General features: G+C 41.4%; 1 protein-coding gene across 1 annotated transcript in view; it reads right to left on the bottom strand.

The window, feature by feature from the left end:
- SCIN (scinderin) overlaps positions 1 to 26,554 on the bottom strand; it is a 74,356-nt gene that overhangs the window by 6,624 nt on the left and 41,178 nt on the right. Inside the window, exons 5-11 of the mRNA XM_037167360.2 lie at positions 17,371 to 17,463; positions 15,088 to 15,220; positions 14,513 to 14,601; positions 13,328 to 13,543; positions 11,052 to 11,173; positions 7,209 to 7,299; positions 3,035 to 3,205 (exon numbers count right to left, since the gene is read on the bottom strand). Coding sequence (XP_037023255.2) covers positions 3,035 to 3,205; positions 7,209 to 7,299; positions 11,052 to 11,173; positions 13,328 to 13,543; positions 14,513 to 14,601; positions 15,088 to 15,220; positions 17,371 to 17,463 — 915 coding nt within the window. The remainder of the gene's footprint in view (positions 1 to 3,034; positions 3,206 to 7,208; positions 7,300 to 11,051; positions 11,174 to 13,327; positions 13,544 to 14,512; positions 14,602 to 15,087; positions 15,221 to 17,370; positions 17,464 to 26,554) is intronic.

Raw genomic sequence — 26,554 nt, 5'->3', positions numbered from 1 at the left:
AGAGGCTCAGGCTTGGCAGTGAGCCTGAGGGCCTAGGATGGGCTTGTGTCTTTGTGCCTAGGACCTTGTGATCTCGTGACTCTGCGTCAGTGTGAGAACCTCTGTCTGGCTATGTGATTGCGTCACTGTGACGGCATGTGTAACATTTTGTGCATGACTGTAGGACTCAGTGTCAGGAGTGACAATCGGGAGATGAAGCATGAGTAAGCAAGACTGAGATGAAGCAGCATGAGGGAGGAAGAAAGCAGAAATGTGTTATTCTTGAGGCCAAGCGAAGAAAGTGTTTCAAGGAGCTGGTTATCAGCGCTGCCAAACGATGCTGCTGGGCCAGCCACACAGAGGTGCCAGATGAAAGCATCAGCTGCATGTAGAGTTGGATTCCACCACATCATCGGGCCCCTGTCCCCAAAGAGAGCAGTATAGGAGGAAGATCGGATGGCCATTGGAAACATTGAAGAGGGGTTGGCAACATCCAGGGACTCATCTAAATGTCTCATTGGCACAGAGGAAAGAGCTTGGTTGATGGGCATAGGGGTGACAAGAGGCCCATGCTCAGGTTGGTGTGGGGTCAGGGAAGTAGTTCCAAAGTATAGCCTCCCCAGAGATGAAAACAGAAAGCCCTATCAACACTGATTTTCATGAGTGCATTTCAGAAAGCCTAAGGATGTGCAGGTCAGTTTGAGAGGCACCAGGAAATAAAGCAGCTCTATCACAAGCAGGCTGCCATGTCTCGTAAGCAAGTGTCCACGGGGAGGAAGCAAGGAAGCGGGGATTCTCATGGACTCTTCCATCATAGAACTGAGGGTGCCCGTAGATGAGAGCTGAACTGTCTTTTAATTTGATGGATTAAAAAATAAAGAGTCAAATTGAACATGAGAGCCTATGCACAGAATACTCTGGTTGAGATGAATATGCACGGATGGCATTTAAACTATGTAACTGAGTAAGGAGAGCCTTGGAGCACTCAATGCTTAGAGGACCAGCAGAGGAGGTGAGTCCAGCAAAACTGCCCTTAGAAGAGTGGCCTTGAACTTTAGAAGAAATCCTGTAACTGTGGTATTTCAGAAGGCCAGGGGTAAAAAAAATAAGCAAATAAACAACAACAATAAAACTGTGTTTCAAGAACACGGGGAAGGGAGACTGTCAAAATGCCAGTGGGGGGTCAGACAAGTGAGATCAGAGAAGGCAGGTGGAATGGCGGGAATGCGTGTCTGAGGGGAGTGGCTTTAGAAAGGTCTTTGGGAGGCAGAGACGGCAAGTAAGTGCAGACAACCTTCTCGAGGATTTGTGGTTGGAAGGAGGGCAGAGGAAGGACGTCACTGAGAGAGTCAGGGTCAAGAGATGGTTTTTAAACGAAGGATGGGAGTCTCTTAAAGGCATGTTTTTATTACAAAATAAGTGGCTCAGGACAGAAAAATAAATGAATAATACTAAAGAGAGAGAAGTTTATTGCCTGCAATAATCACGAGCTGGAGGAGGGGTAATGTGGGACAGAGAAAAATCCAGAGCAGCTCCTAGGAGGCTCAAGGTCAGGGGTCCTGGGCAGGAGCTGGCAGTGAGGTGGACATGGGATATTTGGCCTTAAATAGAAGTCATATTTTATTTCTTTATGTCATAAACATGCATTAAATTATTTACCAATATATACTTTATACAAATAATGTTATTTATTTTTAATGTATGGGTAAGAATAGATTGATATTTTTAAAATAATTTAGAATGTATATAAATACCTACTATAAAATAGCATTAAATATAAAGTTATTAACTATTTAAATTTATTTCATAAGACAGGTGGGAAGAATATACAGATGCAGAGAGGTCAGTGAAATTGGAAGGGGGTAGAGGTGATTCTTGTGTGAACTCTGATTCCATGGCCCATAGAGAGCAGGGACATTGGAGATTTAGGAGGGGGGGAGGGACCTGCAGGCTGTGGTGCACGCAAAGGGTTTGAGGATCCAGGTTTGAGACTTAGAATTGCTAGAAAATGCCTTCTGAAGTGAAGTTGGCCATGCTTGTCTGGAATCAGATGTCTGAAACAGCTGCCCGAGGAGCTGTGTGTAGTTATTGCCCACAGCAGACTTGGTATCCAGCCATGTGAGCGTGAGAGAAAATGGGGCAAGGTCAAGAGAGGATGAGCGAAGCCAGAGTGATGGGGTCAGTGGGGCCTGGCTGAAGCCATCGAAGGCTAAAAGGGCAAGGACTGGCTGCTCAGTAGACAGCAGCACAAGGAACATTGGGGGAAAACACAATTTCTGCTTGAGGGGGCTGTACAGGAATCTGTACCCTGAGAGAACAGTAGAGCATGAAGGGGGAGGATGGCTTACAGGTGAGGCTGCAGGTGGGGAGATGCTATGACTTTACCCGGTTTTAAGGGCTCAGCTGAATGGCTTGTGCAGAAGAAAGGTTGGCAGATGGGCCACTGTTTGAGGATGGAGAGGGTGTGAAGGGCAATTTTAGGTTGCTTTGGGAGACCTGAATTTCGAGAGTGACTGAGGTGACCAGCATAGAAGGTGATGGATCATCCTAGAGGTCAAAGCACTAGCCATTTAAAAACCTGCACCTGCTGCCCTCGCCCCATTGTGATATGGGGCATGACTTCTTTCACAGCTGCTGCCAGACAGCGTGTTTGGCTGGTGGAGTGATGGTCTGGCTGAATGCGGTACACCTGTTTCCCACATTCATTACACGTAGACAGACAAGGGGCTTCCCTCTCTAATTCCCCCGAGTGGTCATCGGATCAGCACCCACATCCATCTTCCCCCAGGCCTTCCAAGATAGCACGTAGGCTGCCTCATGCCTTTGACAGCTTGATTCGTTACATTATCCTTCAATTTCATTTGTTTTGGTAGAATGTGGTTGAAAGATGTGAGAGGCCTGCTATCTGCAGTTAACTTTGTACTCAATTCTCCTGCCTTTAGTATTTTTACTGCGAACACTGGGGTTGCTATAAACATGCAAGGAGTTTAATTGCCACCTTTTTAAAGACTGTTTGCTGAGGGCTCAGGTCCTTTTATGGAATGCATGACATTACCTCCACAATTCTGGTGATAGATGCCAGGTTTCTTCGAACTTGAAAGAGGCGGGTGGGGGCAGCAGGTACCTGACCTCCTTTCTTTGATGTTCCGTCCTTGTAAATAATGAGTGGCTTGTCTTTGAACAGACTCAGCAGGTGAGCAGGTTCTTTGCCCTGGGAGACTCGAATCTGGAGGAGGGAGAGAGAAGAAAGAAAATGAAGGGGAGGCAGCATTTCCCAATGTGTTTCCATTTTTCTTTTTGAAAGTAAAATAAACCACACTATCAAGAGAAGGCCGAATAATGATGAACAGAAGATGCAGATTAAGGAAAATCGAGCGCAGTTTTGTCACTGACTTCAGAATCAATTGTTATCCCAGACACTGTTCTCTCAACCAGTTTTTTTCTCAGGGGGGCCATCGTCTTACTGGCCACTTTCTGCTTCCAGAAAGAAAAAAAAAAGTAAGGAGCTCATCTATACCTCCAAAAGAGAAAAAACCAAAGTGCTAATGTATGCCATCTTTCATGAAAACGACTCTTTTTTTCAAGAGTACCAACACCTGACAGATGTTTAGGGATATGCTTGTTTTTCACATATTTTGGATCTTGTTCAGGTTAAGAGAAGTGCATTTAAACACCTTTAACAAACATGACAACACAAAGCATACTAATTGTTTTCACGTCCCTGCAACTAAGGTGAAAAATAATTTAATGCCATCTGGGGATAGATAAATGATTTCTATCCAAACATCAGAAACTGACAAAAATAAACAGACTACACTTTCCATTTTTAAACTTAACTTTACAAATGCTAATACTAGATTTGCTTATTATAGGCTCTTGAAAAAAATACATTATAGTCCTGACTGGGTAGCTCAGTTGGTTAGAACATCTTCCCAATATGCCAAGGTTGCAGGTTTGATCCCCGGTCAGGGCATGTGTGATAATCAACCAGTGAATGCACAAGTAAGTGACACAGCAAATCAATGCCTCTCTCCTACTCCAAAATCAAGTAAAACAAAACATTATAAAGACTGCAGGATAAGGGAATTTAAGAACAGGGAAGTTATTTCATTTCACCTATTAATACCAGATATTGCATTAGAAGTGTATTTCCTATTTTTTGCATAAACTATTGATACATTTAAAAGGAATTTTATTGATTTATCTTTAGAGAGACGGGAAGGGAGAAAGAACGAGAGGCACAGAAACATCAACGTGTGGTTGCCTCTCATGAGCCCCCTACCAGGGACCTGGCCCACAACCCAGGCCTGTGTCCTGATGGGGAATCGAACCAACAACCTTTCAGTTTGCTGATCGATGCCCAACCCACTGAGCCACACACATAAGGGCCTGATGCATTTTTTCAAAACATAAAGTGTTCAGATTTTGTGTTGGTCCCATATTTTTGTCAATTATTCAGCCCTATGCTAAAATTGGATGGTTTTTTACCTACTGTAGTGTTCCTTTTTCTAGAAGCCAAATTAATGGGAATGCTGATGCATATACTTTTGTAGGGAAGCTGAGGGAGCATTGCCAATAATTAACTTCACAGTTATCCCTCAGTGAGTAAACATGCAAACAAGTGAGTAGCAAATTATAAAAATGCCTTCTGAGTGTCAGCCCCAAAGCTCGGGATGAGGTTAGCTAGGAGTTACTTGTTGCTTAGCACTTAGACTTAAAAGAAAAAAGACCACTGTGAAATGAGAATAAGAGAGAAAAGGTAAGCTGAAAAATTTTCAGTAATGTTACTATACTCTACAGAATGTTTAAAACAGTAATAAAAGACTTGTTTATGCATTTTTATAAATTACTGCCACCTAGTGATTAAACTAAATATTACCACTTCATTGTCAAGATTCAACTGGCTAACAAGGGAAATTCATTGGGTATCTCCAACTTATTACTGTGAAATGTGAAACCTACAAGGCATAATAAATATCTTCCAAGTTTTAGCATAACCTGGAATATATAAAATATCAGTTAAATGGCACAGATGATGCCGGTTCTTAGAAATATTTCATTCAAGAAATGAATATAATACTTTAGTGAAATAAGGTTCAGTATATTAAAAAATTCAATCATCTTACTAATTTGTTAATTAACAATTAACAAATTTAATTTTTTTCAAAAGTTAATACTCACCTTTAAATATAGATCTAATTTGCTTTTTAGTATATCTATGAACTATTAACAAGTACCAAGGCAGAAAGAAAACTAGCTGGAAGACCAAATTTTGCCTACACATCTTAGATTATATGTACTAAAGTATCTGACTTACCCATTTAATCATTACTTTTGAAGAAGCTATTACACATTTATAAGTTTTGTAAACAAACCAGAAATCTGTATACTATATAGATTCCGGATTCACTTGACATCAGACATGAGGAAGTTAGACACATTCCTGCGAAGGGAATGCTGAATGCTGCCGTATCAGAAATGTCACCATGCTGGCCAAACCAGCACCTGCTTGCAGCCCGAACCCCAGTCTGGAGGACACTTTTCCCAGCAGACGGGAGCAGACCTCTTCCTCAAAGCCAGCCAGAGAGCTGCTCCAGCTGGAAGGCAGGAAGAGAGCGAGAGGGAGGTTGGAGGGAGAGGGCGAAACCCTGGGGAGAGCTAGCAGTGAGGCCAAGGAACGAGCCAGGGCTACTCCTGGGACTAGGAAAAGTAGACAGACAGGTTGGAGCACAGTGAGGAGTAACAAAGTCTTCTTGAAGCCTGTACTTAAGTTACACTTTGAGGAATTAAATAAGGCCAAGACTCTGATATTAGAGTCCCATTGTATGATGTTCAGACTTTCCTCATTAGTCAGCACTTTATTTCTCCCTCTCTTTCTCTACCCCTCTCTATCTACTTTTCTCTAGATAGATAGATGGATACATAGATGACAGAAAGAAATTGTGTTTTTCCCAAACTGACTCATTTATATAGAATTGTCATTCAGAATTTGAGCTAGGTCATTCTCAACAAATTTTTTATTTCCAGAAATACCCACATAATGAATCTCCCTCCCTCCCTCCCACCATCTGGTCCTTTCCCCTTCTCTCTGGGCCTCTCATCTCCTCCACGGTTTCCCTCCCTCTCCTCCCTTTCTCTTCCCTCTGTCTCCTCCCCTTTCTATTCCCATTCCCTCTTGTTCTGTGTCTCCTCTCCTCCTCTTGCTCTTCCTCTTTCCCCCTCCTCCACCCCCCACTCCGCTCAGTTTGGTTGCCAGACTCCGTGTTAGCCAAAATTCTGGAACCCAGAAGGATCTATGCTCTCATCGGGTTTATTTCAGGTCATCTGTGTAAAATACCTTACCAACTTGTATGATTTGGGAGGGTGTGAAACACTGTTCCATGTTTTAACTATTAGAATTATTAATCTGTGTTTGTTTTGTACTAATGTATTTAATTCCTATTGCTTTAATAACAAATTATTGTGATTTTAGTGACTTAAATCAGTATAAGTTTGTCCTATAGTTCTGGAGGTCAAAGTCCTAAATGAGTCTTTGGGCTAAAATCAAGCTGTGGCAGTGCTACATTCCTTTTAGGGGGCTCTAGGAGTGAATCCATTTCTTAGGCTTTTTCAGCTTTTAGAGGCTGCCTACATTACTCAGGTGGGGGCCCTTCGTAGCAACTGCTGGTTGAGTCTCTCCTTTGAACTCTACCTGTCTCCCTGTTTTACTTGGAAGGATCTTGTGGTTACACTGGATCCACCCAGTCATCCTGGTGAATCTTATTTTTTTATGATATGCTCTTTTGCAACCTTAATTCTATCTCCATTCTTAATTCCCCTTTGGCCTATAACAACACATCCACGGGTCCAGAAGAATGGGACATTGACATCTTTGCAGGGCAGGGGGTGGGGGAATGATCTACCTCATCACAAAGGAAGCAGTAACTCGGAATAGTTTTCAGGTCAGGTGACTGATACTGACATATGACGTGATTCTAAAGGAAAGATTCTTTTGGGCCCTTAAATCTATTAATAGTCTATTTTGGATTTTGTTGTATTTGCTTTCTCCCTTCCAGAGTCTGAGAGAATTGCTATGGCACAGGAGTAGGAGTATTTGAATTCCAAAATGGAAAAAAGGTAGCATCTAGAAACGGTCAAGTTCCCATCGCAACTTGAGTGGGGCCCTTAAAGTAGACATCGGGCTAGCAAAACTCAAACTTCTATGAGTTTGGGGGTAGATGTGTTCCAACCTGCACAGCCTGTCCTCCAAGGGATCTGTCCAACTGAACAGTCAGGAATGCAGAAGTGGTCAGCTCATCTCTCGTGGCATTGGCTCCTTGCCTGGGGGGACCAAAGGGAAACACGGTAGCTTGTATCAGAAAGTTTCAAGACCTTCTAATGTAGGCACTTCAAGCAGAGACTTCAGTTCCTATGATTTCACATGACACGGCTGCAGAAGCCATCGTTTTTTGCAAGTGCTAATGTTGAGCCATGAATGATCCTGTTACTGTCTCTTTGCCTCTAATTTTGAAATCCCACACTTAGAGGAGGAAAAAAAGGCAATCTACTTTGACGTGATTTCTTTATAAATGTGTGGTGCTCACTGCCCATTAAATGTAAACTCCTCATGAAAATGGAATTTACTGCTTCAAGAACTTCATCATTGCCATCGTTCAATGCTTGTTCAATTTCAATTATGCGACGTTTTGGAGAACAGCCCATTGCAGAAAGTATTTGTCTTCTATCATTTTTTAATATAAGTGGTTTCACAAATACGAAGACAAAATTGTGCATTCAGTAGTGGACTGAATTCTAATCGTTCATCTTTAACTCTGCCTCCTGGACTTAACCTATTTGCATCCCTGCATCAGAATTATCAGGTACACTGGGAAGTTGTTTGATTTGAAAGGCAGTCTTCGTGAGATTTGCTTATTTTCTAAATGCCTCTTTACTACCTCGGTGGGAGCTTTGGAAGCTCTGCAAATCAAACAACATTCACAAAGATACATATTGAAGACCATGACATTGACTGGTAAAGACTCACAGAGGGACTCAAATAGCTAACTCATACTCCTGATATCCCAAAAAGGCGTATGTTCTCACCACAGAAATGTTGAACACCTGGACTAAAAAAAAAGTTAAATTACTTCCCTTCTCGTCACTAGCTAGTCCTATCCCAAAGCGAGTAACTATTAACAATGTGTTATATTCTTATTATCTTTCTTTTCTCCTTGATTTTTTACAAGGGAGACATGGCCAACTTGTCCTCCTAAATTCCATATCTCAGTGAATAAAACACTGTCCACTTGTGAACAGACCAAAACTCCAGGGGCCGTCATTGACTTGGTCATCTCCCCTGCCCCCTGTGGCCAGTCTTTCACATGCCAGCTCCTCTATACCTTGTAAACTATCTCATCCTTTCCCTCCCTATCCTGGTGCCAAATTCTGGACACATTATCCTTCAGCTGGTCATGCCAACAAATTCTCAGTCACCTCCCTGCCACCACCTTCTCCCACCAGTCTATTCTTTAGATTTCAAGCAGAACAATTTCTCTAAGACAAAAACCAATCATGTCCCATGCAAATTCTTTGAGTGGCTCCCAATAGCCTGAAAACTAAAGTTCATGCTCTATAACCTGGTTCCAAGGCCATTCACAATTTGGCTCCTTCTAATTTCTGTGGTTTAATCTTTTCTCAGTCACTTCGCTCCTGCCATACATCATCACTAGGAGAGGAGCGCGCACTTCCCGACATTGCTTGGAACAACATCCCCATTTGCTTGCTGGCTAGCTCCGACCTCTGCTCCCATGTAGCTCTCCCTTCTTCCAGGAGCTCGTCACTACCAGCCTAGCAGTGGGCTGGGGTGATTATAATTCTCCAAAGATCACTCACCTCGGTCTTCTCTTGAAATCACTGAGACTTCATTGAAACGCTTGCTAGTCATGTGCCTCTCTTTAAAGTATAGGTTCTTGTGGTCATGGGGTATTGTTTTTGTTTTGTTTTTACTATTGCACCTTTAGTGTGTAGTGCAGTGCTTGGAATGTGGAAAGTGCTCTGTAAGTACTTTCAAATGGTTTAAGGAGTAGCTTCTGCATTTAAAACTTATAACCTGTTATATTATGCTTTCGTTGTATCCACATAGTTATTTATGTGGATTTTGAATCGTTAACTCCTCAAAACTTCCTCTTGAATTCCTTGTTGAGACTTTCCTGTCAGATCTGAGTGCCAAGGTTATGTTTTTCACATATGGAAGAGAATCGAGAGGGAGACCAAGAACAGAATGCAAGAGAAAAGTTGACTAGGAACAATTAATTGATCACCGTGCTTTGCGCAAACACTTTGCTGAATTAAAATTTCAGAGAAGGGAATTGCAAAACAAGGACACACCTACAGGGTATAGCTGCACTCGGCCTCAGGTCAGGAGAGACCTACAGACTGAGGTGTGAAATGTTGCGTCACAAGCTACAATTACCGTGGTGCCTTTGCGTTCAGTTGCTTAATTTGCCTGATTCTTCCCCTTCCTTTTTTTTCTTCTGCAAATAAATTTGTGATGAGCAAGAGAGACAATATTTGAAAACGTCTAGCACTTTGCTGGCACAAACATGTTGCTTCAAAAAATGGTTACGAAGATGGCCTCTTGTACACAAGGCCAAACACGTTCGTCTTTGACAGGATATGATGTGACTGCAGGGTTGGGACTGTCCCCGGGCACAGTGGTTCCCGTGAAAGCCGTGGGGTATGTGCATTAGAATCTCAGCAGTCCTGCCACACTGAGAGTCAGAGCTATTTGGTATCGGGTGGGGCCCAGGCATTCGAATATGTGAAAAATGCCCAGGTGATAATGTGCAGCTAGCATTTGGAACCACTGCCTAAGGCCCTGCCTGTCAATTATTAAAGTGCATGGAAAGTGCCTGGGGATCTTGTTAAAATGCAGGTTCTGGGGTCGGGGGTCAAAGGTGGGGCCCGAGCTCCCATATTTCTAACCAGCTCCCAGGTCTCACTGACGTCTCTGGTGCCTAGGCCACACTCAAGTAACAAGAGCCCACAGGACAGAGATAATTATTGGATGAACTTGGTTGCACTTCTGAACTTGGATGCACTCAGGTACTGTTCATCGTCAGTGGTACGGGGTAAGTAGTAAGGTTAGACCATGGGGACAGATATGACTGTCATCTCATGGGACAGTCACCAAAGAGAAATGTCAGCATATCAGCAGAGACCTGAGTCCATGTCCTTTTGATAAAGCCACCGCAGGCTGCCATCACCATGGGGGCAAAGGCAGGTGCTGCTCTGCCCTGGTCTCTGCACCTACAACTCTCACCCCTAAGAACTTCTTCGAGAATTCTTTTCTGTTTTCCAGTCTTCTCAGCAACATTCCATTTTATCTGATTTGATTTAATAAAATGTCGGGGAATCCCACATCACATGATTCACGCAGAAGCCCTAACCCTTTCTGAATAGCCCAGCAGGGTGCGTGGACTTCATTCTCTTGGTTGGAATTTCCCCGGGGAGCAGGGCTTTGTCACTGACTCTTAGTAAACTTAACCTTCAACTATCTCAAATCCTTATGCAAAACCATATAAGATGTGGGTGCAATGGCATATTTCTCTATTATATGCATTTCCTGGGAACAAAGGAAGGATGCCTTGATGTGAGGTCTCGGCGGAGTAGGAAACAGAATCATTAATCATACCTGGCCTTTACAGGGCTTGCATCATCGCAACTTTGTGGTTCCAATCAGGATGGGCCTTTGAATTTTAACAATAAGAGGGCATGGTTCCCAGGGCTGGCCAGTTGGAGTGTTAATGTACATAGGAGATGAGATACCCAGGTATGTGCCCACTACCCTTTGGATGTCAAAACCTTTTTCCTAGACTAGAGAATGATTTGTATCTAATTTCTGCTTGGGAACAGTAGCTACAAAATACAGTCAAAATCACATCAAAAGAAATAACCACAAGCAATACAGGCCTCATCAGGATACTTACTACAGGACAATTCTATCCCATATTGCACAGAACTTAATAAAATTTCACTTTGGAGCAAAGTCAGGCCTCCATGACACTGAGGTTTTATGAAAGAGGGAAACTCACCATGTGTAGATAATCTGTCCTCTGGGGTAAGTGTAAAGTATAATGTAGCAGTCACCGCCATAGAATTCGCCATAGGAGCATCGGTCGACTTCGATCCTACCATTGCTCTCCACGCGCCAAACCTGGAAGGGGTGGAGAACGCACACACCAAAATTAAAAACGCCTTGATCTCATGATACTTCTCAAAAATTTGGTCTAGATCTACTATTAAGTAACTTTTAAATTACTTTTCTAATGAGGTTAGAATTCAAGCAATGAGAAGAAATGTTATTAATGTGGAAGTTGTGTATTGACTTTAAGTGCTTTGTACTTCTTCTGCATCTTTCAGAGTACTTTGTGCCATTCTGAATAAGATGGCTAATAAATACCTGTTTTTGGTCGATTAATGAAAATAGCATGACATTTTAGTGGACTATACTCAGCTCAGAAACATATCTCTTCATTTACATAAAATATTTCATCAGTTGGGAGAACATTTTAAAAAATTTCCTTTTTCCTGCACTTGAAGGCATGAGGCTATTATTTTCTCAGGCAAGAGTGACAGATTGTGACAGAAGCAGGCAGGTCCGGGTTTGTTTGTTTGTTGTTTTTTAAATTAAATTTATTGAGATAACATAATTATACAGGTTTCGACTATGTCTATAAGTTTTTACTTGTCTTGTTTGCAGAAACATTTTTTTTCTAATTCCTCATCCTGTGGTAGACTTAAGATGCTCCAAGTTAGAGAATGGCAAGTGAAAAGGGAAAGTTAACACCTGAGTGAGAGACCCCCCCAGGCACTGTTTGTGCATGCGCACGCACCCCCCCTCCCCCCGGGTCCTGGGGAGGGCAGGGTGGGAATCGGGAGTTGTGCAGGTGGAGAGGACAGGTACAGTGCTTTTGGAGAGAAGTCTTCCCACGTCACCCGGGTGAGCAGAGGAGTAATGGCGACAAGGCCTGGCTAAACCCAAAACCTAGAGCTCGCCCTGGGTCCCAGTAGCCCTGGGTAGCACTGGAGGCCTTCTCAGAGATGCTGTCACCTGACATGGGGATGCACCAGGACGCGGCTGGTACTGGGGAACCAAATCTGCCTCCAGGACCTCGGGCTGAGCCGAGTTCCAGAAAAGGATGTCTGAGCAGGAGACAGACTCAAACCCTGAGGCTGTTGCCCCCCCCCGACAACGGCCACAGGGGGCATCTCTCCCTCTGCCGTTCCCGCCCCTGTGCAGCCTGGAGTCCCACTTCATGCCACTGAAAGGAGGAAGAACAACTTCCTAAATCTCTTTACTCTATATTCTGGTCCAAACATTATGGCTAGCCCTGGGAATATAGAGATAAAATGTTCTATTCATGCCACCAAGAAGGTAACGAGGTGTAGGAGGAGGAATTGGTAAGTAAATGAGCAATTCCATGGCACTTACAAGTTTTTGTGAAGAATATTACTTACGGTTTGAGCACAAAGACCATTTCAGTGAGGAGGGAAAGCTTTTCGGAAGAGATAGGACTTAACTGAATCACAAAGGAGGATCGGGAATGTTACCTGGATGGCAGGAGGTGGGGGAGGGGGAGAGGTGGGGAAGAGCCATCCTGGCCATGGAAGGGTGGGCTGGGGAGCACAGCAAGGGTTAAACCCAGGAAGGCCTTGCAGGCTCAGCGGGGGTGGCTGTCCCCAGGGACACTGCGAGGAACCATTAGAATAGTTAGAAGTGATGTCACCCGTTCTCATGCAGTTAGATGACTCAATAGTGGATTGAGTGTGAGGAGATTCGAGTTAGGGAAAATTATTAGGGTGTTTTTTCAGTAGCATTTTTGTCAAAAAAAATTCAAGGAATTATCAATGAACTCAATTTGAACACTCTAAAAATATCTGTGATTTCTGCCCAGTTTGCTTCTGTGAATGCCTGTAAGGTGCGAGGGAAGGACAAACCCGTGGTAGCTGGCGGACTGGGACACACACCGTCACTGGACACCCCTGTTCTGAGAGCAGGAGCCGTTCCCATCCTAGAAACAAGGAGCAGCGTCCCGGGCCTGGAGGGTGGTGATGAGGGAACTCGCACAAATCACCTCACTTCTTAGAACCGCCACGTACGCTTTGTAAGTTACAACTGCAGACCAGGCAACACCCATTCTAGCTTTAAATTCCAGGATTTAGCCTACAGCCTTGGACCATCTTTTTTAATAAGTTAAATTCACATTTTGCCAAGTTTGTATTTTCCTGAAGCTGTTTTTCCACATATACTGGCATCAGTGGGCTTGATTTAAACCAACAAACAATCAATAGATCAAAAGGCAAATACCTGCACTTTGCCAGAACCATCGTCCACCATATTGTGCTGGGCTGCCATCTGGGGAGAATCATGCAATTTTGAGGCATCAAAGGGAATTTGTTGTATTTGCGCCACTTTCTCTGTGACATACACTTTCCCGAAGCCGTCACTCTGGTCTTTATCTCTCCAGTCCCTGAAGAACTGTTTGAAGACTGGCGTTTCACCTCCTTCCGGTAGGACTTGAATCTGAAATTTAAAAAGAAATTTAATAATTAGAAACTGAAAACTAAGAGACTGAGAGAAAGCTTTCACCTAGTCATGAAGGAAAGGAAAAGATTCTCCTGGTTGCTGTGGTGACAGATGGAAACATAGTAGCTGGGATTCTTAAATGACTGCAAGAGGACAGGAAACCACCCGACCCTGCTCTTTCTTACAACTGGGCTGGTTGTTCTACATTAGGTCCATGAGAGGTCTGGCCCCGGAAGACATGATCCCATGCTGTTACTTGTGCCAGGACTCGCACATGAAGAGAAAAGGTGAGGCTGAGAGATGCAGAAGAGTAAGGGGCTAGTGTCTAAGTTGATCATGATGAAGCCAAATAGAATCCGGATATTAGTCCATGTCACATGGATTCTTCAAAGCAGTAACTGATAAGAGCTCCCAGTTAATTCAGCTGTGGTTGTTTTGCCTTGAAGACTATGGAGGAAATATTAAGAGATAAACTCTTATTTTCATTACACAGCCCCACAAGTCTCTTCTCCAATTTCTGAAAAATTCCACCCTCAATACCAGCGACTTTTAACCCTTTTCATGGCACATGTAAACTAATTACTAAAATTCTGTGGCACATCAAAAATATATTTTTTGTTGATCTGACAAAAAATAGGTATAATTTTGATTCATTCGCACCAGACTGCTATTGTTGGGTTGGCTGTTGTTGAGTTTTTATCTGACAATCTACAGGAAAAGAGGTCAGTACCACTGACTAAATAGTCAAATATTGCATGTTTTAAAAATTCAGCACACCGATTGAAAATGGATGCTCTGTATAGATAGATCTCTAGGGACATATGACATGACATTGCCCACACTCAAGTGAAGAATGACTTCACACCTATACGTTACTTTAAAGCAAATGCTTGTATAAGTTTGGTGGCAATGTCATGAGCTCCCATGTTTGAAATCTTTTTCTAGCCAGTTCATTTCCACACATACTTGGGTGTTGACGGGATAGTGCATTTGCTGTAGGAATTGTTCCGCTGTCTTCATTGCAGCCTTTCTCTCCTGGGGATTAGCATTTTTACCTAAATTACAAGATGAATTAAAGAGAGGCAGAATTTTAGCAAGGGAAGATATTATAGGATCAGGTGAAAAATGCATACAAAGAGAAACATAATTATTTAATTTAAATACAACACAGAAAATGGCAGAAATTTCTAGTACAGTAAATATATTTAAAATGCAGTCATGAACACTACACCTAAAAAGATTTTTAATTTTTATTTAATTATTTTTCAAGTATATTTTTTTTGTCTATTTCTCCCATCCCAGCCCCCCCCCCGCCGCAAAAGATTTTTTTTGTATTGTCCAAATGCTTTTTTCAGCTCCGTCATCCCTGACTAATGATGCTAGTAGGAAGAAATGCAGCTTTGATGTCTGCATTTATGTATTTACAGATCAAGTCTCAGAAAGGTAGTTTTTTACATTTTTAATCAGAAAAGATTTTTTTCCTTGCAGAAGAAATACGTACAGCTCTAGAGTACAGCAACCAAGCCAATGGCCTCTTTTACCTTTCCAGACAAAAATTTGTTTTGCAGCACCGTGGTCCAGAATGAAGCATTCTCCAGATAGCAGCATGGCCCTTGAGAAGGGGTTCTCCTCCGCCACCACCGTCACCCTCATGGACCCACTGGAGTCTGAAACCTAATTTGAAAATATGCAGTTTACTGGGGGGGTGATAGCAACATTCTGAAATTAGATTATGGTGATAATTGCACAACTCTCTAAATGTAACAAAAACCACTGAAATGTACAAATGGGTGAGCTGTATGGTATGTGACTTATAGCCCGACACAGCTGTTTCAAAGAAAAGAAGCGAATAACAAAATCCAACAAGCCAAATTATACACTTAAAGGCTTTTTAAAAAGTACTTTGGGATAAAAAGAATATTAATAAAAAGTTAAGTTTTGACACAGCCTCTAAAACATCAGAAAATAATAGTGATAATAATAGCAGCTCAGGTTTGTTGAGATTCTCATATACTAGGCACCATGCTACAAATTTTACATGATTATCCTTAATTTTTATAGCAATCTTTGCAGATAAATAATAATCTTACAGTCATTATACACACACAAAAAGTTGAAGTTTAAATATTCAGTCAACATTTACTGAGTGCCTGCCATATGTTAGGCATTGCTAAATATAGTTTATCGGTTTTCTTTCAAAATAGGTTCTATAATTTGTGTAATGCTTTGTATAAATTATCAAATTTCTTCTGCCAAAAATTAATTGCTATTTATCTAGATTCTCAAAGTTTGGAAATGACTATAAACCTTTTTTTTAAGTTGAAAGTGGACTTACAAAATTGAAAGTATTAATGCTCAGGTTAGAATTCACTGGTTTTCAATGGTCGGTTTGTAGGCTACAAAGTAGCCACCTGGGTACTTGGTACACGGGCAGATTTCAGAGCCTTCCCTAGCTCAGTGGTGGGGCTTTGCAGCATCTTAGTGGGGCTTAAATTCTATATGTTTAAAAACTGCCCTTAAGTGACTCTGCTTCCTCACTTTGTTCAGAATCCCAAATGACAATATTTTCAAGTGGATTTTGTATTTGTATGCCATACATAAAAGGTCCACTAGAGGGAGCGATGATTCAGGATTAACATGTTCATATTGTAAAATATTTCTTTAGTCCATAATGCTGTCCAGAGGAAGGGTAGTTTTATTTGAGGGTGCAGCATAAAAGATATTTGTTCAGCTGTTGAAAATTAGTTTCAGAAACAGTTATGGAAAAAAAATAAGCAGCCACAAACTCTTTAGATATTTTTGTATGGTTTCTATTAAAATTATCAGTAGATTTAATAGAAGAGGTAAACATATTTACTGTATCTAGGAAGAAAACAATCCACTTCCCCTTTATAAAAAGGGAAGTTATGCTGCACAAGTTAGTAACCTGATCTGCATCTAAAATCAGTGGTTCTGAGTTAGTTAGAAGGTCACATAAAGATAAGCAACTGCGCCTCCTTCTTACAAGAGATGAGAAAACTATTCAGTTCCGCAGCAAGGTGACAGTCTGCTCCAAATCACATGCTCAGGGAGTTACAAGGGGAGGGAACCCTGGGACAATCCCAAGTGAGCAGGGGTGGATCTTCTAACTGGTATATCTTGTGGCTTTTGTTACACTTACCAGCAATAAAATCCTAAAGTTATAGAGTTATTATAGAGTTGGAAGGAACTGAGTAGTTTTCTAAGGAAATCTCTCCTCTCTCTCCTTTTTATTTTTCCAGATAAGAAAATTTAGACTCAGAATGGTCATGTCTTGCCCAAGGTCACCCAGACAAGTCGTTCACCAGACAGGTGACATGGACCTGGGCCTGCCAGTCCCCGGGACTGGGCTGTTTTACCCTGCTTCCTTCCAGCTGTTCGATTTGATAGCTTTGCCTGTAACAAAGCCTTCACTCTGACTCACTGGGATAGTCAAAATAAGGTGAAGATTTTACAGCTTATCAAGAGTGTACTGGGAAAAGCTTAGGAAGGATTTTTACTCCATGCAGGAAACATTTTGTTGAATGTAATATATCACACACATAGTTGCAAACTAGTGCAGTGACAATGTGCAATTTTATTTTTGCAGCAATAAATTCACTTGTTGTTTTTAATAAAAATAACAAAAGCTATTGAAAAGAGGAATTTTAATCAATACACTCCTGCAAACAATGGCTTTTACCTGCACATTTCTCTTTGAGGGCAACAAGGAGAATTCAAATGTAGCAAAGAGCCCCTCCCAACGCAGGCCTCCCCACCACCTCCGGTCCAGTGAAAACAGCACAGCTCCCTCACAGTGAACTCACCATGTAGAGTTTAGCCATTTTCCGGTTAGTTATGTCTGCTATAGTGTCATCATCATCAAACCCTTCCCTCAGCTCCGGCTTCGCTCCTAAAACCTGGAACCAGTGAACACAAGGAAGATAAAGACCTTTCATTAAAGAATGCAGAGTTAAAAAAAAGAGAGAAGTAAAGCATGTTGCATTTCTAAAGACACAGATTATAAAATACTTGCCATTAAAATGACCAGGCTCACATATTTCTCAGCAATCATACTACACTGGCCTTTTCCCATGGGCCAAATCAATCAATGGCATTAGGCAAGCACACACTGAGTTTGTTGGTGATGGGAAAGAAACTTCCAAGAAAGTAAAAGCCCAAATTTATAAGCTTAGGTGTCCGTATTATTGAAAACTAGCAGAAATTTTTTTAAAGTGAGGTCCAAGTTAAGTTCTGCAACAGAATTTCTTCTGGGACATATGTTTCTTGAAGAAACAATCTATAGGTTTAGTTAATTTACTATTACAAAGACGGATCAACATTACTATTTGAGGGTTAGGTATCATTATCGGCATGTTACAGGCTAGATGAAGTGCAAGTTCTTGATGACCACATCATGCTTCCTTTCATACTGTATTCTTGGCACACAGAACAGTGCCTGGGACATAGTAGATGCTCAATAAGTAGTTGTCAGATGAACAAAATTATTTATTGTTGCATATATGATGCAATACAAAATTTTAAGCAAATCAATTAAAAAAAGCACACTTGAATCTGCTCTGAATTTCTGTATACTCATATCACAAGAAAAGTCAGAAAAGCACCTTAATTTATTGATACAAATATCATAGAATGTTAAGGACAAGAATAAAATGCAAATTTAGCCTAAACAATGTGATTTTTATAACATAGTATAAATTTAAGTTTAGAATATGCAAAAAAGTATTCATTTAGATTTAACAAATATTTAATATACAAAAAAGTCCTTGCATAATGTATTTTATACTCATTATCCCTTACAATATCTTGTGTAAAGCACGGATTGCTGAATGTTAGACAACAATAAAAATGCACATAAAATCTAATCTTTGCAGGAGTACAGGTGCAGCCTAGAGTGCAGCTGTACCTTACAGAATTTGCACTTCCTCTGGGAACCAGCCCATCCTTTTGTCTGCACAATAATCAATAAAATGCTTTAATGATTATATATACTAAATTATTATGAGATAGTTTTTCTTTTTTGCTAAAAATAGGAACAAGACAAAAATTAAAGCACTTGCAACTAAAAGTGTGTGTTTTAATAGAAGTGTGTATATCTTTGAAGAGCAGTGAGGGGCCTCTTCACACACTTTTTGGTAACTAACTGCACTCCAACCAAGACAGCGGAGTTTGGAATCAACAGTCTGTGTTAGGGTCATAGCTGATAACAGGAAGTCTCCCCCGGGGGCCAGTTGAGTATGAGTTTTGGGGAATCCTCTAACTTTTAATTTTCAGACAGCAATTCCCATATTAGCCAGGGATCTTAATTAGCCTCTCGAAGGACTACAGCATAGTTGAGAACTGAACCCAAGGGACTTACCAGAATCAGGCGTAACTCCAGGGATAGGGGGATATTGTCAGGTATGCCTAAGGATCATTTTAAGATTCGGTTCAATAACTAAGCATTTACCAAACCCTCATTGGGGTATACAAATGAGTTTTCACCACCCTGCCTGGCCCTTAAGGACTTTTCATCCTACCTAGAAAGAGGAAAATTAAATATGTTCATTTCATCAACTATGCCACACATTTTGATCTTGGAAGTAAACTGTAAATACAGCCCTGACCAGGGTGGTTCAGTTGGTGTGTGTCATCCTGCAAAGCAAAAGTTCACTTGGTTTGATTGCGGGTCAGGGCACATGTCTGAGTTGCAGGTTCAGTCCCCAGTACAATGAGAGGCAACAGATCAATGTTTCTCCCGACCCCCGCCCCTCCCCCCTTCCCCTCCAAAAAGTAAATAATTAAAGAAAATTGTAAATGCAGCTTCCCTCCCCACCCCTCACAGGTGAGGTAATGAAGCAGTTTAAAACACTCGTTGAAGGTTTCTCAAGCCATCGCTATTTTGGCTCATGTAATCCTTTTTTTTTTTTGTAGGAAATAGCATATTTTGACAATTTCAAAAGAAAGGGAAACAGAGAAGCCTTATCTAAGGATGTCCCGTAAAAACTTTATCTATCCTTCTAGCTAAGACATGTCATTGAGCTTGGAGTTTCCCTTGAAATGAATGATTTTCTCCAAGTTTCCCCTTAAAAGTATCACCATCCTCTAACACTCTGCAAACTGACCTGATCTTTCCATCAGACTGACCGTTCCCGGTTCACTGTTTGTGTCAGTGAATCTCCTGTCTCCTCACCACCTGAACTGAAAATCCTGTGGTCAGGTTTGAATACTTGCTGTCCTCTACTTTAAACCTCCTGCCCACTTAATCATTAAATTCTATTGGGTTGGCCAAGCAGTCTGTTTAACAAGAAGACACATTTCTCATTTTCACAAGAGCTTCACTGAGTTGGATATTTTGAGTATGTCCGCTGTCTCACAGGAGGTGTGATACTGACTGTTCCCAACGTCTCGATTGGATCGCTCTCAGCCTCCACTGGTCTACCTGACTGTGTAGCATCGTCCAGCAAGAAATCTCTAGCATGAAACTGCACAAACCACTTTTGACACGTTCAATCAGTCACAGAGCCTTCTCCATATATTGCATTTTTTTGCATTTCAGTTGTTTTTACCTTCCTTGAAATAATAAAGCATAATATGCCAAAAATGTTGCAAATTTTCTCTCATCTTCAATATTAAAATGGCTACCCCAAAATTCACCAAGTTTAAGTGAATTTTAAAAATTCTTTTTTAAATGCACACTGATATGACAGCTATCACAATACAATCCAACAGAATTATTTCTAATGAAGCTAAAGACAATGAAGTGCTACTAGACGCACCTTTCAGAAGAAAACAAACTTTTGGGCCCACCCAATACTTCTTCTTTTTTTTTTTTTTTTAAATTTTATTTAGTTATTTTTCAAGTACAGTTTTTTGTCTATTTTTCCCATCCCAGCCTCCCCCGCCCCTTGCTCCCCACCTCCCTCCCATTTCCTCCCCCCCTTAGTTCTCGTCCCTGTGTCCTTCCTATTTGTTCCTCCAAATCCCTCCCCCTTTTTCCCCTTAACTTCCCTTCCTTCTCCCCTCTGGTCACTATCCCCTTGTTCTCTATTTCAGTGTCTTTGTTTTTTGGGTTTTTTTTTCTGCTTACTTGTTTGTTTTGTTGTTTAGCTTCCTGTTAAAGGTGAGATCATATGGAAGCCAATACTTCTTTATGATAATGTTTGGAGTCACTGATCCCTTTGTATTCCTTCATTCCTACCCTGGTGAAGACTCTCACCATCCTGGTCACGGGTCATGCCTGCTGTTGTCAACTTCCTGCCTCAAGCTTCCCTTCACCTTTTCATCCGGAAAGTCATTCTGGACTCTGGCCAGAAAGCGCCTTCTTTCACTTGAATCCTGTATTTCAAGGATATGACTCTGAATAGAGATTTATATCTGGAGGAGTGGTTCTTACAGTTCCGAGTCCAAACAGTATTTGCGTAATATTCCTATTACCCAAATTCCTATCTAGCAGATTCCTATCTGCCAGCTACAAAGTAACAGGTCAGGGTGAAGTCCAGGAATCTGCACTCCACATCACTCAGAAGGTGGCCGGGCAAAACCCCTCTGTCTGCACCCCAAAGCCCCCGGCGGCTGGCTGTTACTTACCCACCTGCATCCTTCCTCAGCCTCTCCACCAAGCACGGTTTCCAACCAACCAGGCTGATGTTTTCATTGCTCCTTGGGGCCCCTTGCACCTTCCTCCCCAGGGCCTTACCTAACACTGCCTGAAGCACAACTGAGCAATTATTCTTTGATTGGTTCTGCTAATTAGAAGCAGTGCAGTAAAAAACACCACTTTACTGAGTGTCTGCTATGAGTCACATGCTGCATCAGGAGCTTCGGACACATGTCATATCATCCCTGTACGAGCCCCCATGAACTGCATGCTGCTGTCATCCTTCTACAGAAAAGGTCACTGGTGCTAAAGGGGTGAAGTGATTGCCTCACTGAACTGCGAAGTGCCAAGGCTGAGACTGCGGTGCATGTCCCTTTAATGCCTTTCGGTCACTTTTAGAATAATTGGGTGCATACTTTCCTAAGAGAAACTGAGCTAGTCTTTGAAATGGACAAAAAGGTTCTTTTTTAAATAGTTTATTTTTATTGTATTTTTCCATTACGACTTATTCCCCTTCTACCCCCTTCCGCCTTCACCCACCCCCTCTCCCCGAGATCACCACACCGTTGTCTATGTCCATGAGTTCTCTCTCTGTCTCTTTGCTGGCCCCAGCCACCCCCAACACCCCCTCACCAGAGCTGTCTGCCTGCTCTCCACCTACGAGTCTGTCTCTATTTTGCTTGTCCATTCAGTTTGTTCAGTAGATTCCACATATGAGTGAAATCACATGGGATTTGTCTTTCTCTGACCAGATTATTTCACTTAGGTCACTGGGTTCTCCAGGCCCATCCATGGTGTCTACGGCCACACCATCCTGAACACACCCGACCTTGTCTGATCTTGCAAGCTAAGCAGGGTCAGGCCTGGTTAGTACTTGGGTGGGAAAGAAAGATTTTTGTTTGTTTTAAATTTTTCAATTACAGTTTATGTTCGATGTCACTCTGTATTGATTCCCAGTGTACAGCACAGTAGTTAGGCAATCATATTCTTCACAGAGTGTTCCCCTGATATTTCCAGTACCCACCTGGCCACACATGCAGTTATGAAAATATTATTGACCCTATTCCCTATGCTGTAATTAACACCCATGTGATTGTTCTGTAACCTTTACCCTTTTCGTGATTTGGTGATTTGATGCTATAAAGGTCTACACCTTTCCTTTACTTGGAGTTGTTTTCTAATTCAGTAAATGACAATAGACGCAAGTGATTTTGTCCATAGAGATTCACAGAAATTTCTGTATGGTAGAGATAAAAATAAGATCTACCCCATGATCAAGGCCAGCTTTGCATTTATTAGAAAATTCATTTAACATTGACTGTCCATATATCTGTCTGTTCTTTGAATTCCTCTTTGAATTAGTTACAAAATCTTATTAGTTCTCTTATGAATGACTGCCTTAAAATCTTACACAGGGTTTTTTTTTCCCCACATTTTTTATTTGTTGTTCAAGTACAGTTGTCTCCATTTCCCCCCCAACTCCCCCCCCAACACTCCCCTCACCCCACCCACCCCCACTTCCCACCCTTGATCCTATCCCCTCTTTGGCTTTGTCCATGATTATTTTATATTTGTTTGAGATCTATTATTTTAATTTTTTGAAAACTGCGTTTGACTTCATAAGTAACACCCCACACACACAACAAAAAGAAAAAAGGAAACTCCCCTTAAAATATAGTTCCCCTCTTGTCTAAACCACATGTATTGGAACCTGTGTACATATTCGGTGCCTTTATTAGCATTACGTATATTCAGCTAACACATTTTAAGAGCCATTCTGCGCCATGCCGGGAACTTTTAAAATATTAACACATCACTATGTACCAGACACCATTCTAAGCACTCTACATTTACTGAGTCATTCCATCTTCATAACAGCCCTGAGTTGGCCTGTTTATCATCCCATTTTATGCCTAAAGAAACAGGCTAAGCCACTTGCCCAAGGCCATGCAGCTAATAAGTGACAAAGTCAGGACTTGAACTCTGGCTCCAGAGTCTGTGTTTTCGACTAATATGCTCTGCTGGCTCTCGTAGGTCCTCCAAAAGGCCTTCACTTAATTGTTAGGCCTTGTCTCTGGAGATCAAGCAGCCGTTGCTTTGTACCAGAGCCTGTACAGTGGCCACTTTGCCTCCTCCCCTCTGGTTAGCACACCACCAGCAAGTAAAGACCCTGAGCAGCGCACGTTCTGTTCGCTGTGGTTCCAGCGCTCACCATCCTCTGCACTGGCTGCTTGCGTCTTTCTCCACGTTCTCTCTTTCTAGTCCCCTTTCTTCTTGCTTCTGCCTGTCTTGTGGGTCACAAAGGCGGAAAGAGGGAAGTTCTTTCATTACATTAGAGTGTTGTGTCAGTGAAGAGCTCTTAAAAGGGATATAAAGGAGTTCAACGAATAGGAAAGAGCTACCAAAGAACGTGAAATGAGACAACAGTACTTCTCTAACTATAAAGTTTTCAAAGGTTAGGAGATAATTGATACCATCCAGTGCTAGCAAAGATTCGGTATTCTATCTCTTAGTAAGAAGGACAACACTTGAAAGGGATTAGAAGTAGGTAGGAGAAACCTTAACAGCATGCTAATTATTGAATCAAATAATTCCATTATAGTAGTTTATTCTAAGAAAATAATTAAAATATATGCAAAGAATGTACATTATAATATTTTATAGGATTTAAAAATGCAGACTATCTAAATGCGTAACATGAAAAGAATTGATAAAATAAATGAGGCTATACCCATATAATGGAGAACTGTATAGACATTAAAATATTTAAAACATGTGATAGGAAAATGTTCATAATAATTAAAGTAAATATGTATATTGTAAAGCCTTATCTATAGTATACACTTTTTTTTTTGTAAAGCACAGAGGTATGTACATGAAAACAAAAATCAGAAAAAAATGGTTATTTTTTTCTCGAAGGTGAGATTTGTGATAATATATTTTCTATATCTGACTATATATTTGGTAAAATTTCAACAAAAACATATTTTTCTTTAATTAATGCCATCCTCAGTTTATCATTTCCTATATGACCCATTGTGCTATTTCTTTTAAAACATAAGTTGATCTATGTGAAATGTGTTTTCTTAGAAAGAAAGACCAGGCAGTTAAGAAAAACTTTGCTGAACCCTTGTAATTCTTACCTCATTTTTCCATTGGCATCTGGCTTTACTTACTTATTTTGAACCTTTAAGCTAGCCCCATCTATTTTGGATATGAAATCCCAGCATTTACAATCTTGCTCACTCAGGATGAGTTTTCCTTCCTTTAACTCTCCACGGAAAAGTCAAGACATTTGGAAACCTTACAGTAAGTATATAAAGTAAAAAAATAAGAAAAGGAAGGATGATATGTGGCCTGGAGGGAGGATAAAGCACAACCCAAAACTCGAGGTCACTTTGGATAAGTATGGTCTAAGCTGGTGTCAAGTCCTAGAAGCATTTGACACAGAGAGTCTTCTGTGCTGCTCCGCTCTGATTTCAGCTCAACAGATTGGGAAAAGGAGGCAGAGAGATGTGAAGTGTTTTGGCTTCCGCACAAGCCCCATCAACATGGAAGCAAGGGCGCAGACCCCAGGTCCTCCGGCTTCTCCTACTACAGAAAATGAGACATCACCTTCCTCCTCACAGCTTCATTTTAGTGTGAACTCTGCTTCAGGTAAAATAAAAACAAACTAAGCTCTTCAGGTTCTGTGAGCTAACATTTTAATTACTCAGTCATTCTGGTATCTTATTTCCTATACCTAACAGAAAAAAAATCAGTATTTTGCAAGCATATGGTAAACAGAAATAAATTGTAAAAGGGAAGAATAGCCTTGTTATGGTGTATTTACTTGATTCAAGGCAAGTAAATATTTGCTATTAGGGAAGATAATACACTTGCTAACAGAGATAACAGCACAGGCAATTCTTGAGAAAAGCTGTGACCTCATTTATCCAGCTCCACCTAATCTGGATGTGAGATCCTGACATTTGCTCTCCTGCTCTCAGAGATGTGCTTTTTCTGACTCTAAAACACCTTCATCCCTTTATTCCTATCTCAAGGAAAGGGTAATTTAATATATCAAATAATGAGCACAGTTAATTTAGACTTAGAGAGACCACATGCTGCACATGTCTAGATAAAAGGATAGAGCGAATTGGATGTCTGCAAGAGAGATGTGCCTATTTAACTATCTGGGCCAGGGCTGTCCAGCAGAGCTTTCTCTCATTGAAATACTCCGCGTCTGTGCTGTCCAGTATGAGAGTCAGTAGCTATCTAAGCTGGTGTCAAGTCCCAAAGCATGGAACATAGAGGGTCTTCTGTGCTCCTACTCCAGGTAGCTAGTGGGTGCCTGCAATGTGGCTAGCGTGAGTAACTAAATTTTAAATTTTATCTAAATTTAATCAATTTAAATCAGAATTTAGCCATACGTGTCTCACAGATGCTGTAGTTGACAGTGTATGTCTAGAGGACTCAGGGAATGCAGTGGCCTTGGGGAACTCACCCTGATGCAGGTCTGCTACTCGGTGTGATTGTAACATCAACATATTAGAGACTAGGTTTAGAGGGTACAATTCACAAGACAGTTGACTCATAATTTATCATTGCACGGGAAGCTAACTCACAAATTACTACAACATGGAATGAGAGCTCACAGGTTATGAAAATATACCAGCCAGAATGTCGACTTACTGAACTAAAAGAGTTGTTTTCACTGGCTGCATATTGGAGCCCTGTAGGGAGTAAAGAATACAAAAGTCTGCATCTGATCGTATTCGATCCAAGATTCTGACTGAAGCCTGGCATCAGTTCGGTGATAAATTTAAGTGTGCACTGGCATCAGCTTTGTTTTAACCTGGCTCATCTTCACCGTCAGGACAGGGCTGCCAAGCCTTTCTGATGTCCACCTAGCTTCTCAGGGACTCTGCCCCTGCCCAAATCCTCACAGCCTGGTGGTCTGGAAGCTGCCCTGCAGCAAACCCCAGGTAAGAATTTTAAGCCATCTTCCTTTCCTGGGGATCCTTAAACCTTTTTTCATAAGACCTCATACCCATTGGAACATTTCTGTTAGAACAGACACTCCCAGCCTCTGCCTTTAGGATTTCTAATTTCTTAAATTTGGTTCATGATGCTTCACGATGACCATCTGCCTCCCCCATCTTCTGAGAACCCCTTCATTTGGGAGGCTCAGGCCAACTGAGCTGGATGGACCCTCTACTAAGTGACTCACTGACCTCGTTCCTACATTTAAAATGGCGTAACAGTTAATCTCCATCACAATTACTTTAGGATATGTCCTGCTGAAGCGAGTACCCACTCACAGTCATGAAACGTATGGGAATACATTAAGTGAAATAATGTATGGGAAGTGATTGTCACTATACCCAGAACATGGTGAAAACTCAACAAAACTTAGATCTTGCATCTTG

Source organism: Artibeus jamaicensis, unplaced genomic scaffold, assembly GCF_021234435.1.
Source record: "Artibeus jamaicensis isolate MK-2021 breed Jamaican fruit bat unplaced genomic scaffold, CSHL_Jam_final contig_923, whole genome shotgun sequence".
In the NCBI taxonomy this organism is placed as follows: domain Eukaryota; kingdom Metazoa; phylum Chordata; class Mammalia; order Chiroptera; family Phyllostomidae; genus Artibeus; species Artibeus jamaicensis.
This window is presented reverse-complemented; position numbering and strand designations above follow the sequence as displayed.